Here is a 16,190-nt window from a genome sequence, read left to right on the forward strand (position 1 = left end):
TCTGGGTATTACTATTATTCTACACTTAGTATGATCTTTCCTTTTTGTCATAGTTAAGAACAGGCTATATATAGGTCACCCATGTTTGCAAACCAGGCCCTTACTGGCTCTGTCACTTGGGGCAAGTTCCTTAAAACCTCTCTCAGTCCTCATTTCCTTACTTCCTTGAAACCTCATTTTTCTTCTCTGTGAAATGGAGATTGTAATATTACCTACCTCAAACTATTCTTCCATTGAATAGATAATATATATAAAATGCTTCCCGTGTTGAGGGTAACAAAGTAAATTCCCCAATATATCATTACTAAAACTACTAATGCTTTTGATAGGTGGAATTTTTAGAAGAATATCAAGTTTAAATAGAAAAAAAAAAGAGTTCAATTTCTACCTAAACCTGGGAAATTGAAGAAAAGCCAGATTAGAAACATTGTCTGTTTTGTTTTGTTTTTTTCCTTGATTTATCTACACACCTAACACAGTGTTGGTGTAGCACCTGCCCTAAAGATATCTGCTGAGTGAATAAACCATTGAACAAGCACATTAACAAAACATGAGTGAAAGCATAGCATGTATTGGTAAAGATAGCCACTCTTATTCTTGTAATTGAGATAAACCTGAACAAAACCCTTAAAAGCTGACAAGCAGCCGGCTTCTTCAAAATATTGGTCATACTGCTATTTTTTTTCATATTGTAAAAGTACCATATACTCAGCATAGTCAAAAGTACAAAGAAGGAAAACTATGAAGAATTAAAATGTAAAAGGTCCATAATTATATCATGTAGGCATAAATAGCAACCATTTAGGGCAGTGTTTCTTAAAATGAGGTGGGCAAACATGCTCTAGAACATCTGAGAATTCTGCATCAATATTTTATCTTATTTATTTATATTTTTTGAGACGTAGTCTCACTCTGTCACCCAGGCTGGTGTGAAATGGCACAATCTTGGCTCACTGCAACTGCCACCTCCCAGGTTCAAGCAATTCTCCTGCCTCAGCCTCCCAAGTAGCTGGGACTACAGGCACACGCCACCATGCCCGGCTAATTTTTGTATTTTTAGCAGAGACGGGGTTTCGCCATGTTCGCCAGACTGGTCTCGAACTCCTGACCTCAGGTGATCCACCCGCCTCGGCCTCCCAAAGTACTGGGATTACAGGCATGAGCCACTGGGCCTGGCCCAAAATTGTAAAATTATGTGTTCATTCACCTGACAATCTAAAAGAATTAAGGTAAGCACATTTGAGATCATTTGAATGGCCACCTCATAGCCAAATACTTCCAAGTTATTCCACAGCCTGAGTTTGCAAATGTGTCTGATTGGACTGGCATGGAAAGTCACTAAGACATCAATGCTTGCTGGATTCTGCAATGGCGCACGGGCTCCTGTGGCTTCGATGAACATATTCCAGAGCTCCATGGCTTCCCAAACTTGAAAAACATTGTTTTGGTATATTTTCATTCAGTCATTTCTACAAGCCAGAGATTCTCAAGGTTGGGGGGAAGGGGAAAGTAGTTAGGCAACCCCTTCCCGCAGGGACATTTGGCAATGTTTTGATACATTTTAAGTTGTCACAATTGGAGGGACGGGATGCTACTGACATCTAGTGGGGAGAGGCCAGGGATGTGGCTAAACATCCTGTAATTCACAGGACAGCCTCCACAACAATGAAATAGCAGCAGCCTGAGGTTGAGAAATCCCTCTCTGTGTATATTTTAATGTCTTTCTTGTTGCTGTTGCTTTTACAAAGTTGAGTTTATATTTTTGTAACCTATACTTTCTTTCAGCATTATGTCACAGGCACTTCCCCACATCATGAAGTCGTCATACATATTTTTGACTCTTGTGCCATTCTGTTAAATGACTATACCATGACTTACTCAATCACGCTGGAACTCCATGAGAGCACGGATCAGGTCTGTCTTGCTAAATCCCCACACCCAGTGTCAGTCCTAGCTTGGCATGGAGCAGATGCTTAATATTGACTTGCCCTCAGTTGTTGAAAGAGCCACTCACCTACTGCTGGATGTTCAGATTGTTTCCAGGTGAGTTGCCTTCTTAAATCTTCTTAAATCACTTTTCTTTCTTTCTTTTTTCTTTTTTTTTTTTTTTTTTTTGAGACAGAGTCTTGCTTGTCACCAGGCTGGACTGCAGTGGCGCGATCTTGGCTCACTGCAACCTCCGCCTCCCAGGTTCAAGCAATTCTCCTGCCTCAGCCTCCCCAGTAGCTGGGACTACAGGCACGCACCACCACGCCCAGCTAATTTTTGTATTTTTAGTAGAGACGGGGTTTCACCATGTTGGCCAGGATGGTCTCAATCTCTTGACCTCGTGATCCACCCGCCTCAGCCTCCCAAAGTGCTGGAATTACAGGCATCAACCATCGTGCTCAGCCCTTAAATCACTTTTCTAAAGCTTATTGTTACTAAGTTTTACATGTCAGCCAAAAGGACAGTGGGTGTGAGTGGCAGGGGGAGGAGACAGGGAGGACAGGCATAGAAAAGGAGTGGGTTGGAGATCGTGTATTGCTCAGTGCTCTTGGTTCCAGTCATTTATATTTGTATTTATATGCATATTTAAGGGTGGAGTTTAGGATTTATGTGAAATTAAGCAAAACAAATCCGTGATGTGACAAAGCTGTTACTCTGGACATAATATATTGTCAAAAATGTTCAATCTGTTTGCTAGGGTGAAATGTGTTGCACAAATTAACCCGAATGTAGTGTTAAATTGTGTCAGATCTTTCATTTTACAGTCAAGGGTAATGGTGCCATAATAATTCGGCAAAGAAAAGTTCTCAGCCATAAAATTGGGCAGTGACTAGATAATGAGTAGAAGTTCAAATAATCAGAACAGCCTCCACCCCTGAGCAGCACACACACGTCACCATCTGCTCCTCAGAGCAAGAGGGAATTCTTACCGGGTCTCCCATTTGCCCCTTTACTCCCACACCGGGATTTCCCTGAGAAAGAAATGAAAAAGAATCTAATTGCTTTTGAATTTTAAAAAAGTAATTAAAAGCAATTAAGACTTCTGGCTACACAATATATTGCAGTTTATGGAATACTTTGGGAAGTCTGATAAGAGGAAAGCCATCATTCTGACAAATATCAGTGGTCAATTATTTCATTGTTCAGGGCTCTATTGATGTATCTTGCTCATGACTGCCTACCTTCAAACCTGGACGCCCTGGTTGGCCCGGAGGTCCCTAAATCAAGGGAGAAAAAAACACAAATCAATCATCAGACATAGAAATCAGAATGTGCTTTCTTTTGTTACCCCAAAATAGGGTCCTATTTAGGAAACCCTTAATTTTAAAACATTCAGTGATGGAGTTTCTATCATGGATGGGCTGTTTTCTGTGAAGATGATGTCAGTGGCTCATCCGCAGGGACCTGTGCTTCAAGATGGAGTCCCACTGATAATGGTGGGTTTTCACTGATTCATCGAGTATAATCTCTCAAACGGCCCACCTGTGTCTGACCCAAAATGGCAACGTTGCTTCTTTATTTTCATGTAGAATCTGGTTTTTAAAGGGATCACATCAGCAGTGCTGTACTTACCACTAACCCTGGCTCTCCAGGATATCCTCTGGGACCCGCCGGTCCTCCTGCACCCCAAGATCCCTAAACATGAGAAAAATCAGTGTATCTGTTACCCAAAATTGTAATCATCTTTCACAGAAACAGTTGTGTGTGATCCCATGTGGATAAAAACCTCTAAAGAAATCACAGCCGCCAGCACATCTGCCCTGCTAGGACATTTTCAACAGCAGCTTTGATGCAGCCCTAAAAGGGCACCAAGCAGTCCGGGCGCAGTGGTTCACACCTGTAATCCCAGCACTTTGAAAGGCCAAGTGGGGCAGATCACGAGGTCAGGAGATCGAGACCATCCTGGCCAACATGGTGAAACCCCGTCTCTACTAAAAATACAAAAATTAGATGGGCGTGGTGGCAGGCACCTGTAGTCCCAGCTACTCGGGAGGCTGAGACAGGAGAATCGCTTGAACCAGGGAATCGGAGGTTGCAGTGAGCCGAGATTGCGCCACTGCCCTCCAGCCTGGCGAAAGAGCAAGACTCTGTCTCAAAAAAAAAAAAAAAAAAAAAAAAAAAGCACCAAGCTAAAGGTAGCAGCATTCTGGTAGTTGTGATAAATTCCTTCATTTAGGGTCCAGTTAAGACCCAGAGATCAATCTACCTATTTACAAATACATCCTGTAATAACAAAAGTGGAGAACAAAGAAAATGCATTACTACCTACTCCTAAATTCTGTTACAATTTTGATATACATCAGGATGCTTTTAAAGTATTATTATTAATTAACATTATATATTAATGTATTTATACTTTTTAGTATATTTTTAAAACATGGTCTGCAAGATCTCAAATTGGGGAAATATAGTCCCTAATTTGAGATCAAGATGAGTCAGCCATACAAAATTTTCTACAACATGTAAGTTGTAACACAACTATACACAAATTGTCAAGAAAAGGTTACAGCCAGGCTAGCCTGGAAGTTTGGAGAGATGTTCCCTGGGCTCCTGCTGACTCTGCCCAAGTCAAATGATTGGGGAGTGTATAATGAAATTACTCTGTTTAGGAGGATGAACTGATATTTATTTTAACAGCAACATTGAGGTATCACATTTATTACATGGGCCTGAGCTTCAATCGTAGTAAGGAAACCAGCCCAGGAAAGTCGTTCCATCACTAGCCAGAAGTTACAGGGCAAAATTATAGCTTAACTTTTGGAAGGCAAAATGGAGTCTCTGTCGCCCAGGCTGGAGTGCAGTGGTGCGATCTTGGCTCACTGCATCTTCTGCCTCCTGGGTTTTAGCAGTTCTCTGCCTCAGCCTCCCAAGTAGCTGGGATTACAGGCACGCACCACCACGTCTGGCTAATTTTTGTGTTTTTAGTAGAGATGGGGTTTCACCATCTTGGCTAGGCTGGTCTTGAACTCCTGACCTCGTGATCCACCCGCCTCAGCCTCCCAAGTTGCTGGGATTACAGGTGTGAGCCACCTCACCCAGTCTTTTTTTTTTTTTTTTTTTTTTTGAGATGGAGTTTCATTCTTGTTGCCCAGGCTGGAGTGCAATGGTGCCATCTCAGCTTACTGCAAGCTCCGCCTTCCGGGTTCTAGTGATTCCCTGGCCTTAGCCTCCTGAGTAGCTGGGATTGTAGGTACGCGCCACCACGCCTGGCTAATTTCGTAATTTTAGTAGATAGGGGCTTTCACCATGTTGGCCAGGCTGGTCTCAAACTCCTGACCTCGTGATCCACCTGCCTTGGCCTCCCAAAGTGGTGGGATTACAGGCATGAGCCACCACGCCTGGCCGGCAAAACTGCTTTCAATTTTAATCTTGTAAACATCGAAAAACTGGAAAGACTAATGTAATCATTGAATTGCTGGTCTGGGCGGCCCTCGGTGCCCCTACAGAAAACAAAATTATAAGTGAAGCATTTTTGCAAAAATATCATAACACAAAGATTATGCACTATGAATACTCAAATTGTGGCATTTGTGATTCATACATTTACTGTTTAGTTTTGTGAAACTTTCTCACATCAGAAACATCAGAGAGATGAAGATGGGCAAAATATTAAATATAATATACAAATACTGATTCACCAGGCAAAATGGTAGCGAGAAGCAATGCAAGATTATTCTAGCTGGTACATATTATACATGTAGTTGCTAAGTGGACTCACTTTCCTAAACATTAAGTGGCTGCATATACCTGAGTAATGCCACAAGATCATTAGAAGACAGAAGAGGAAGACAGGAGGGAGCTTGATGAGCTTCAAGTACAGCTTCATGGGCATGAGACTGGTGCAGTTACACAGGGCCCCATGCTTCATGTTCTGCGGTCGCCATCTTGAAATGCTTAATAATTTTTGAACAGGGAACCCACATTTTCATTTTGCACTAGGTGAGCCGCACAAATTATGTAGCTGGCTTTGCTGGGATTAAAACGTGGATCATAGGCTATTTGAGGAGGAAACAGAAGCATAGAGCCTGCTCAGGAGACTTACTGGTAAGCCAGGCAGTCCTGGGTCCCCTCTGTCTCCCTGCAAAAATAAGAATGCATTGCTTTAAGTCCACACAATATTCCTAAAACAGAGATTATGTAAAAATAGAAATATACACAAAATTATCTGGACTCATCTAACTGCAGTTTGTTCAATTTTTTTGGTGTTGACTAAAATTGAGGAAGGGATATGCGGAGGTGATTTTCTTTCTCCTTAAGCTCTGAATTCTCCTTCTACCCAACAGAGAAAGGTCGCTGAAGTAATGACATGGAATCAAAATAAGATTTTTTCTTTGTTTAAATTGTTCTAAATTCTCAATCCAGTGGTCCCGTTTCCTCACAGTTTACCTGTTGCTGGTCTGTTTCCACACCTTGCTATGCTTTATAAACATCTTGACCCCCTTGACTACCCTAGAGTGGACAAAAAAGAAACTCAGGTGGAAATTGCCTCACTCCAGCCTCTGTCTACCTCTATCGCCTTGTGACTCTGTGCTGAGACTCAACCTACTTTAAAAGATCAAAGGCTATATATTCTCTTGAATGAAGGCTCTTTTTTTAAAATGTAAAATATATGTAAGTTAAAATTTGACATTTCAACCTTTTTTTTTTTTGAGATGGAGTCTCACTCTGTCACCCAGGCTGGAGTGCAGTGGCGCCATCTCCGTTCACTGCAACCTCCACCTCCTGGGTTCAAGCAATTCTCCTGCCTCAGCCTCCCAAATAGCTGGGATTACAGGCATGCGCCACCATGCCCAGCTAATTTTTTTGTATTTTTAGTAGACGGGGTTTCACCATGTTGGCCAGGCTGGTCTTGAACTCCTGACCTCAGGTAATCCACCCGCCTCGGCCTTCCAAAGTGCTGGGATTACAGGCGTGAGCCACCACGCCTGGCCCATTTCAACCATTTTTAAGTGTACAGGTAGTTCACTTAATGCCACTTAAGTGGCATTAAGTACATTCACATTGTTATTCACCCATGACCACCATCCATCTCCAAAACTCTTATGTCTCCTCCAGTGGAAACTCTGTTCTCATTAAACACTAACTCCCCATCCCTCTTCCCTGCAGCCACTGGCAACCACCCTTCTATTTTCCATCTGTATGAATTTGACTATTTTTCTATATAAGTGAAATCATATGATATTTGACTGGTTTATTTCACTTAGCATAGTATTATATCTTCAAGGTTCATCCATGTTGTTGTATGTGTCAGAATATCTTTCCTCTTTAAAGCTTTTACAGTCTTCCACTGGATGAATATACCACATTTTGTTTATCCATTCATCTGTTGATGGACACGATTACTTCCACCTTTTGGCTACTGTGAATAAAGCTGCTATGAACATGCATGTACAAATATCCATTCAAGTCCTTGCTTTCAGTTCTTTGGGGTATATAACCAGAAGTGGAACTGCTGGATCATACAGCAATTCTATGTTTAATTTACTGAGGAATTACCATATTATTTTCCACAGTGGTTGCACCATTGTCCATTCCCACCAGTAATGCATAAGGCTCCAACTCTCCATGTAGTTGCCAACAATTGCTAGATTTGTTTTTTTATCATAGCCATTAGAATGGGTATAAAGTGGATATAGACTCTTAAGAGCATTGTCTCTCAAGGGTTATTGATCTACAGATCATTTTTATTAGGGATCTTCTGTTTCCCCTTAAGATAAGGAATTCTCTATATTCATCCCCCTTCTATATTTGTATGTCACATGTCCTCTATTACCACAATTACAAAAAAATGCTCACTATAACTAATATGGGACATTACCATTTACAATGTGCTGCAATATAAATTATTATAACAGTCTTAACAACACTAAGAAAGGGGCAGGGTAAATATTATTTTAATCTTCTTTCACAAATAACGAACATGAGGCTGAGGAGGTTAAGGGAGTTGCTTAAAGTCACAGTGGAGGGTAAGCCTCAGTTCTCTCCTTCCAATACACCATACTGGTTCCTAGAATGACCCTGCTGTTGACGTTTAGTTTATTAATATATCATTTAAGCTATAAACAAATCCATCGTTCTTGCTGTTTAAGAAGGACAAATAGGCACAGAGGCTACATACATAAACGGTGAGCTTACTAAAGGGATCACTGCTCAGATGTGTCCGTTCTGCATGGCACAGAACCTAGGGTCTCATAGAAGCAATCTAGGACTAGTTCTATCTAATTGCTGCAGAATATTCTTAAGAGAAATGACCACACATCTTGAAAATGGGCTGTATTTTCCTGTTAATGCATCATTTCCACTGATCCCCATCACTCATCCATGGCTTCTCATCTGAGAGATGAGGTGGTCACTCAAGAGTTTATTTCTGAACATTTGGATATCACTCCCTGCTGAAAACACAACACCATTAAATGTATCAAAGTGCTATAAGGTTTACATCATTTTCAAGTTCAATAATGGTGACTTTTACTGTACTGGATGGCAAGTACTAATATTACAATGTTTTAATTACAAATAAATCAGTGATCCTCCACTGGGGTGATGTCCCCCCAGTGGACATTTGGTAATGTCTGGATATACGCTTTGGGGAGTTCAGAGGTGGCGGATGCTATTGGCGTCTAATGAGTAGAGGCCAGAGGCCAGGGATGCTGCTCAACATCCTGTAATGCACAAGTCAGCCCCACACCAAATGAATATGTGGCCCAAAATGTCAGGAGTTGAGAAACCTTGAAATAAATACATCCCTTGCAGTTCTGACTAGTTCAGAAGTAATGGAATTTTACAGTGCTGGAATTTTACTGGCGACTAAAGCCACTGCCTTCACACAAAAGCATGATGCCATCCCTGAGGGTCAGGGTAATTATAAAAATTGGTGTATTCAGGGACATTTTGAAGAAAAATCCTGTCTGAGTATTTCCTGCATGGGCTTACCTATTTGGAAGAAAAAATTTTTAACCCATCATGATCATAATACTTACCTGAATACCTTTAACGGCACCTAAAATGAACACTGTATTTCCTTTTTCTCCCTTTTCCCCAGGATGGCCCTGAAAATAAAATATTTATGTACTTAACAGGAAAATAGCGTATTACCATTTCAGTATTTTCTTTTCTATATAAAATATAACTCATCAGTTAAAATTACCATTATTGACATGATTAACAAGTAGACATTTCTATATCCTCTTCCATATTATCACCCTAAGGTTCTCACATATATTTACTCCATATTCAGTTAAGATCTGTTAAGGAATCTTCTAAGACAGAATATCTACTCATATATAGCTATTTAGCAGAAAATTTTCATATTTCCTCACAATATAAAACACACGCATTGTTCCTACAAATAACTAATTTTGCAATTGTTAATTTATGCCCTAGAAATAGTAAAACGTATATATAGAGAGAGATTTTATCCATTTCAGTACTTGTATTCAAAATAGGCCTAAGAATTATTTTTAAAAACATAACATGTTCCTTTCAGAAGGTTTTTGTATATAGTTGCTAGTTTGCTTAGGATATTTTTTTAAAGTGAATGAAATACCTCAGTGTATTCTTCCCCCTCCCCAAGGTTTTCCTACTTAATATCTTAATATCCTACTTCAATTCTTTTTTTTTTTTTTTTTTTTTTTTTTTTTGAGACAGAGTCTTGCTCTGTCTCCCAGGCTGGAGTGCAGTGGCGCGATCTCTGCTCACTGCAAACTCTGCCTCCTGGGTTCCTGCCATTCTCCTGCCTCAGCCTCCCAAGTAGCTGGGACTACAGGCACCCACCACCATGCCTGGCTAATTTTTTTTGTATTTTTTAGCAGAGACGGGGTTTCACCGTGTTAGCCAGGATGGTCTCAATCTCCTGACCTCGTGATCCACCCGCCTCGGCCTCCCAAAGTGCTGGGATTACAGGCGTGAGCCACCGTGCCCGGCCCCTACTTCAATTCTTAATATATCTTCTCTTGGTTACCACATAAAAATCCTACCATCTTTATATATCAAGCTCATATGAAAGATATATACATTTCAAAGTTAATCTCTCTTAGAGGAGTGCTTGACTTGGCTTCTGATGGGAGATATTTAACAGCATAAGGTTAAATTGCATCAACAATTTACTTGAGAAATCAGATTTGGTAGTATCTGCAGTTTTGGCTTTGCACAGTTCCAGTCTGAATGAATTTCAGTTTCATAGTTAAGTTAAACAACACCAGTTCTCCAACAACATGGTTCAAATTTCAGTCACCATTGTGTATTAACTGAGTACTTGCATAACGTACAAACTTCCTTGCTATCCTCTCAGCCCACAAATTGCTATATAAATAACAGATGTGAATTGTGATTACTGCATGATCACGTGATGTTACCAAAGCATGTTGCAAAGAAAGTCAATGACTGAGAGGACGACTACTGCCAAGGAAGAAGGCTTTAATTAGGTGCTGCAGCTGAGGAGTTGGGAGATCAGTCTCAAATCCATCTCCTGGACTGACTAAAATTAGGGGTTCACATAGCAGGGAAGAAACGTAACAATGTATTGGAAAACAGGACCTAGGTAAGGAAACAAAATCAGGGGTCTGGCATCTCATTGTCTGGATGCCATGATCTGGTGTGTTTCAGTTCTTTGATACTTCTTGAGAGGCCTGGGGGTCCTCTCCTGAGGAAGGAACTCAGATAAAACACATAGGTTTCAAACTTTAAGATCAGAAGGATCCATTTCTATGTTGATCCAAAGAACATCTCTGGGACTAATGGGTCAGTTTCAATGATTTCTGTCAAAGTCTGTCTGTGATTGGCCCCTGCACACGTATTATTCAGAGCACACACACAGACACAGACAGCAAAGCTTGTAGCTGGCTTGCCTCCTTATCTCCCAGCAATAAACCCAAATAACATTTTACAAAAATGGATAGTTGGAAGAGGAAATCAGCCAATAATGATGAAAATGAAGCAAAGAAATGAAAATGGTAATGCTGGAAATGAAATTCAAATAAAACATAAGTGGAGTTATAGAAGCAATAGCTGATCATGGGAATAATGAGATTGTTGTCATTTGAGAGACTGTATTTGCAGTCAGAGGAACTTAGTAAAGAGAAACCAGGAAAGTGGTTGTGAGGAAAAGGATGACAGCGTCCTAGGTAAAGTGACACAGATGAACACTTCACATTAAAGGAACCCTGAGAGATATTTCACAACACTGGAAACAGATCCAAACTTAGAAAGGAGTATCATACTTCCTCAAAACATAAAAGACATATTCCTTTAGTATCACAAGTTACATGATGAGAAAAAGGCAAGTACTGTTGAAACTACTCTTGATAAGTTTTTACAAAGAAATAAAACACTTTGGTTCTCAATGTTTCAAATTACAGTATATTAAATAAATATTTAGTTTTTTCATTTCCTTATATAACTGGCAAAGTTTCTAATGTTTTAACAAAACATTTTAAAAGTCATGGGACAATAGTAATTTTCTCATCAGTTGATAAGGTTTCTTTGCGTGGTTTTTAGCTTGCCTGGTCATTCTTACTTTACTGTGCAAAGTGAGGGGTGTCTGTATAATAAATGAGTCAAGGGGAAGTTGGTTGCTTTGCAAAGACATCATTATGACAAACTTCAGGATTGTGGCTAGTACTGCATGCTATGTTAAAGTTAAAACTGAGAACCCTTGCTCTCTTGAATGCTCATGAATCTGTAGAATGAGGTTTGGCCTGATTTGAGGAGCTTAATAAATGTGCATTCACCAGACTGCACTTGAGTTTTCAAATGGCTGAGTTTGAAAGTAAAGGATGGTTGAAAAACTTAACAATGAAAGGTGGTGGTTGTTCTTATTTGATACCAGAAGAAAAATGTGAGTATGGAAAATTCTTTTTGAGTTTAGTGTTCAGATCAGTTCCTCTAGAATCTGGAGCAAAAGGAAGACTCATGAGTGACAGCAGAATGAATGATTATGGTGGTCATCCTAAGAAAACTTTCTAGAAAGAAACTTGTGAAATGATATTTAATTAAGGAAGGGAGAAATGCTAAAAAAAAAATCACAGAAAAACAATTTGGAAGGGTCAAATGATCTCTGATCTTTATTTAAGTGAGAAAAAGAAAAAGAGAGAAAGATAGGGACTATGGGGTAGCTCTTGCTCTAGTTGTGTTTAAATGAAAGTCCAAAATTCTGAAGAAAAAAAAAGCTAAGAGCCGTAAGTTTTCCCCCAAGTGCTGGATACTATCAACTGTTGCTGGACATCCATTCCAAATCTTTTCTAATATATTTTTTTGCATTACAGGGGCTAGAAAGATAAAAACTACATTGCCCAGACTCCTTTATAGCTGGATGTGAATTAGGTTCCACCTAGGAGATGTGGAAGGCAGAAGTTTGGAAGAGATTCTCTTCCTGGTCTGTTGTTGCTGCCAAGCGGGAAAGCAGAAACTTGAGTGTTCTGTTTGCTAGTGTCTAGATGTGGGGTGACAGGCAGTGGTTACAGTGCAGTTACAGCTTCCTGACTCTGGATCTCAGCTAGCTGTGAACCTTTGAAATCAGTGGTCTCGTGTGGTCCTAAGTTTTACTCTTCCAACTATTATAATAAGTGCCAGAATCCCTGTATCAGATCCCTTTCTGTTCAAAATACCTAGTGGGGTTTGTTTCTGCAATTAACCCTGAATGATAAACAATTTACATTTTGCTACCTGGTCTCTCTGCTCTTTTTTCCCTACTATCTATTCTCTTCACAGCAGCTAGAGACATCTTAATGAAACATCAATCAGATCATGTTGCTTCCTTCCTTAAAACCATCCAGTGCCTTTACCTAACATGGATAAGAAAATCTAGCCTCCTTCCATCATCCACAAAGTCCTGCATGTTCTAAGTCCTGCCTATCTCTCTGTCCTTATCCCCCAGCCACTCCCATTTGTTGACAATGCTCCAGGCACACTTGTATTAACTCTGTTTCTTGAATACATCAAGCCTGTTCCACCATAGGGCCTGTTCACTTAAGATTCCTGTTAAGATGAACTGTGGGTATCTTACTAGGGGGCCTCCTGGGCCAAGAGCTCCTCTTCCTCCTGGAAACCCTGGGTCACCTCTTGAGCCATTGTGGCCACTCACACCAGGTTTGCCTCTGGGTCCAGGAGGCCCTGGGTGCCCCTGCAGAAAACAAAATTATAAGTGAAGCATTTTTGTGAAAATATCATTACATAAAGGTTATGCAATATGAATACTCAAATTATGGCAATTGTGATTCACACATTTACTGTTTAGTTTTGTGAAACTTTCTCTTTACCCCAAAAGGCTATGTAGCATGTAAAAATAAAACCTAAATTTTTTTTAAGATAACAAATTTAAACTAATTTAGTTTGCAGTACTCTGGGAAATTGAGGAGGGGACCTTCCTTAAAATCCTTAGAAATACTATAATGAATTATAAAGCCCCCACATACCTCTTTTTTTTTCCATTCCATTTTCATATGAGAAATGAGAGTATTAAGCTCACTACAAATATTAGGACTCATCAGCAAATAAAAACATTCCTTATGAGTATGCATTAATTTCAAGAACATTGTACTTGACATAACAAGTAGACCTAGCTCATATTTTGGAATTTTTTCTCTAACCTGTTAGAAAACGTTGCTTTCCAAGTAAAGTGTTTTGCTCTGGGAGTTATTGTACAAAATTTAAATGTAAACACCCTTTCATGCACTAAAATGAGAAAATATAAAAAGAGTTTGCTATGTGTAATATATACCATGCACCATAACATATATATATCTTGCACCATATTTTATACATGTTATATAATATATAATTAACAGATATTATGATATATAAACTATATGTAAGATATAAGATATATACTATATAAAATATATGTAAGATAGCTATATATCGTATATACTATAGATTTTATATATGTAAAATATAAGATACATATTGTATAGTATACATACTATATATATCTTATATATACAATATATTTGGTGCAAAAGTAATTGCGGGGGATTGAAAGTAACAGCAAAAACCTCAATTACTTTTGCACCAGCCTAATGTATTCTATATCTTGTATATCTAATATATATCTTTTATATATGTAGATATATATTATGGTGAAAGATATATATATATTATGGTGCTTGTGGTATATATAGCAAATTTTTGCTATATATAATATATATCTTGCGGTTTCTATAAATATATATTTTATGTATATATACATGTGGTTTTAAGGATTTTGATGAGTAGTTCTGCCTTTTTGAAAAAAGTGGAGAAAATTTAGGGATACTTACAGGTATGCCATCTAAACCTGGAAATCCAGGAACACCAGTTGGACCCTAAAATCCCAGAAAATAAAACAAAGAGATAAAAATTACTAAATTAATAAGCTGATTTACTTGAAAATAGTAACAATTAATTACTCATCTTTAAACATGCTGAGCAGTAATTGTCACCTATTTTTGACATTGATGAGTCTAAAAGCCAACATTTAAGAACCAATTCTTGCGCTTTTCTTTTGTACTTGGGAAAACAGCCTAGCAGTACTGATTTAAGTAAATCATTCAACATGCTGTGAACAGAAATCTAACACTCCGAATCTCAATCCTAGAGTAACAAACCCTTAACTGTGAACACAGGCAATTGATAGAATTATTTTTGCACATCTGCACTACCCAAAGTTGGGGTAGAATCTCAAGTGCTCATCAACAGGGAATAAACTATAGTTTTATTCATACTATGGCATATTATACAATGTTTTTTCAGGAATAAGTTCAATCTACATAGCCTGATAAGGAATGGTCTCTAAGACATATTGTTGAGTGAAAAGAGAAAACTCAGTGTGATGCATATAATTAATGTCATGTAGGTTTTTTAAAAAGCCATGAAACAATATAACTTCTCACTGGGTACACACATGTATTTAAAGGTCCAGAAGAGCATGCTCCTCTGGAAAGGGGCCAAGAATGAGGATGAATTATTGCAGAGGAGTTCAGGGACTTCATTTATTATAAGGTTCAAGTGTATACTACTCGTGGTTATAAAACTCCAGTGCTGGCCAGACACAGTGGCCAACGCCTGTAATTACAGCACTTTGGGAGGCCGAGCAGGCAGATCACTTGAGGTCAGGAGTTCGAGGCCAGCCTGGCCAATATGGTGAAAACCCATCTCTACTAAAAAATACAAAAATTAGCTGGACATGGTGGCATGTGCCTGTAATCTCAGCTACTTGGGAGGCTGAGGTGGGAGGCTCGCTTGAACCTGGGAGGCGAAGGCTGCAGTGAGCTGAGATCCCACCACTGCATTCTAGCCTGAGTGACAGAGTAAGACTGTCTAAAAAAAACAAAAACAAAAAATGGTGCAGTAGTGCTGGTGAGTGGTTCATGTGAATCTCCACATAAGATGTGGCTTACCTTATCTCCTTTGTCCCCTGCTGCTCCAGGAGGGCCACGGTCCCCTCTCATTCCTTTCTCTCCTGAAAGCCCAATGGGTCCTGGGGCTCCCAGGGGTCCAATTGGACCCTGTGGCCCTGGTGGTCCTGGTGGACCCTGAGAAGGAAGATTAAAAAGAAATGGGGGTGCAATTCTTAATTACTGTCTTCTAACACAAACATATAGTCATTCAGGCCTACAGAAGACTTGGAAATTAGATTTGCACAACTCTAATAATAGAAACAAATGGCTGGAGATGGTGGCTCACACCTGTAATCCAAGCACTTTGGGAGGCCGAGACACGAGGTTCACTCGAGCTCAGGAGTTCAAGACCAGCGTGGGCAACAAAGTGAGACCCCCCATCTCTACAGAAAATACAAAAATTAGCTGGGCATGGTGGTGTGGGTCTGTAGTCCCAGCTATTCGGGAGGCTGAGGTGGAGAATCACTTGAGCCTGGGAAGCAGAGGTTGCAGTGAGCTGATCGCACCACTGCACTACAGCCTGGGTGACAGAGACAGACCCTATCTCAAAAAAAAAGAAAAGAAAGACAAGAAAAGAGAAAAGGAAAAGGAAATGAAAGGAAAAACAAGACAAGAAAAGAAAATGATTGACTTAATTAAGACATAAGAAATAGTGGCATTGCCCTTTTCAATCTGAATTAAGCTATATGATAAATTTCAATTACTGCACATGTGTATATGTATGTATGTGTGCAGTATGTATGTATGTGTGTGCACAGAAACACATATATCAAGTGATTATAGTTATCTTACTATTTTCATTCTGTCAATCAAATTTAGAGATCTTGG

General features: G+C 39.5%; 1 protein-coding gene across 1 annotated transcript in view; it reads right to left on the reverse strand.

Moving 5' to 3' along the window:
- The window catches only part of COL4A4 (collagen type IV alpha 4 chain), a 158,817-nt gene that overhangs the window by 100,251 nt on the left and 42,376 nt on the right, over positions 1-16,190 (reverse strand). The window contains exons 5-12 of the mRNA XM_031008834.3: positions 15,363-15,497; positions 14,244-14,288; positions 12,992-13,108; positions 8,970-9,038; positions 6,032-6,067; positions 3,562-3,624; positions 3,171-3,206; positions 2,919-2,960 (exon numbers count right to left, since the gene is read on the reverse strand). Coding sequence (XP_030864694.2) covers positions 2,919-2,960; positions 3,171-3,206; positions 3,562-3,624; positions 6,032-6,067; positions 8,970-9,038; positions 12,992-13,108; positions 14,244-14,288; positions 15,363-15,497 — 543 coding nt within the window. The remainder of the gene's footprint in view (positions 1-2,918; positions 2,961-3,170; positions 3,207-3,561; positions 3,625-6,031; positions 6,068-8,969; positions 9,039-12,991; positions 13,109-14,243; positions 14,289-15,362; positions 15,498-16,190) is intronic.

The sequence above is a fragment of the Gorilla gorilla genome, chromosome 11 (genome assembly GCF_029281585.2).
Source record: "Gorilla gorilla gorilla isolate KB3781 chromosome 11, NHGRI_mGorGor1-v2.1_pri, whole genome shotgun sequence".
NCBI classification, from domain to species: Eukaryota; Metazoa; Chordata; class Mammalia; order Primates; family Hominidae; genus Gorilla; species Gorilla gorilla.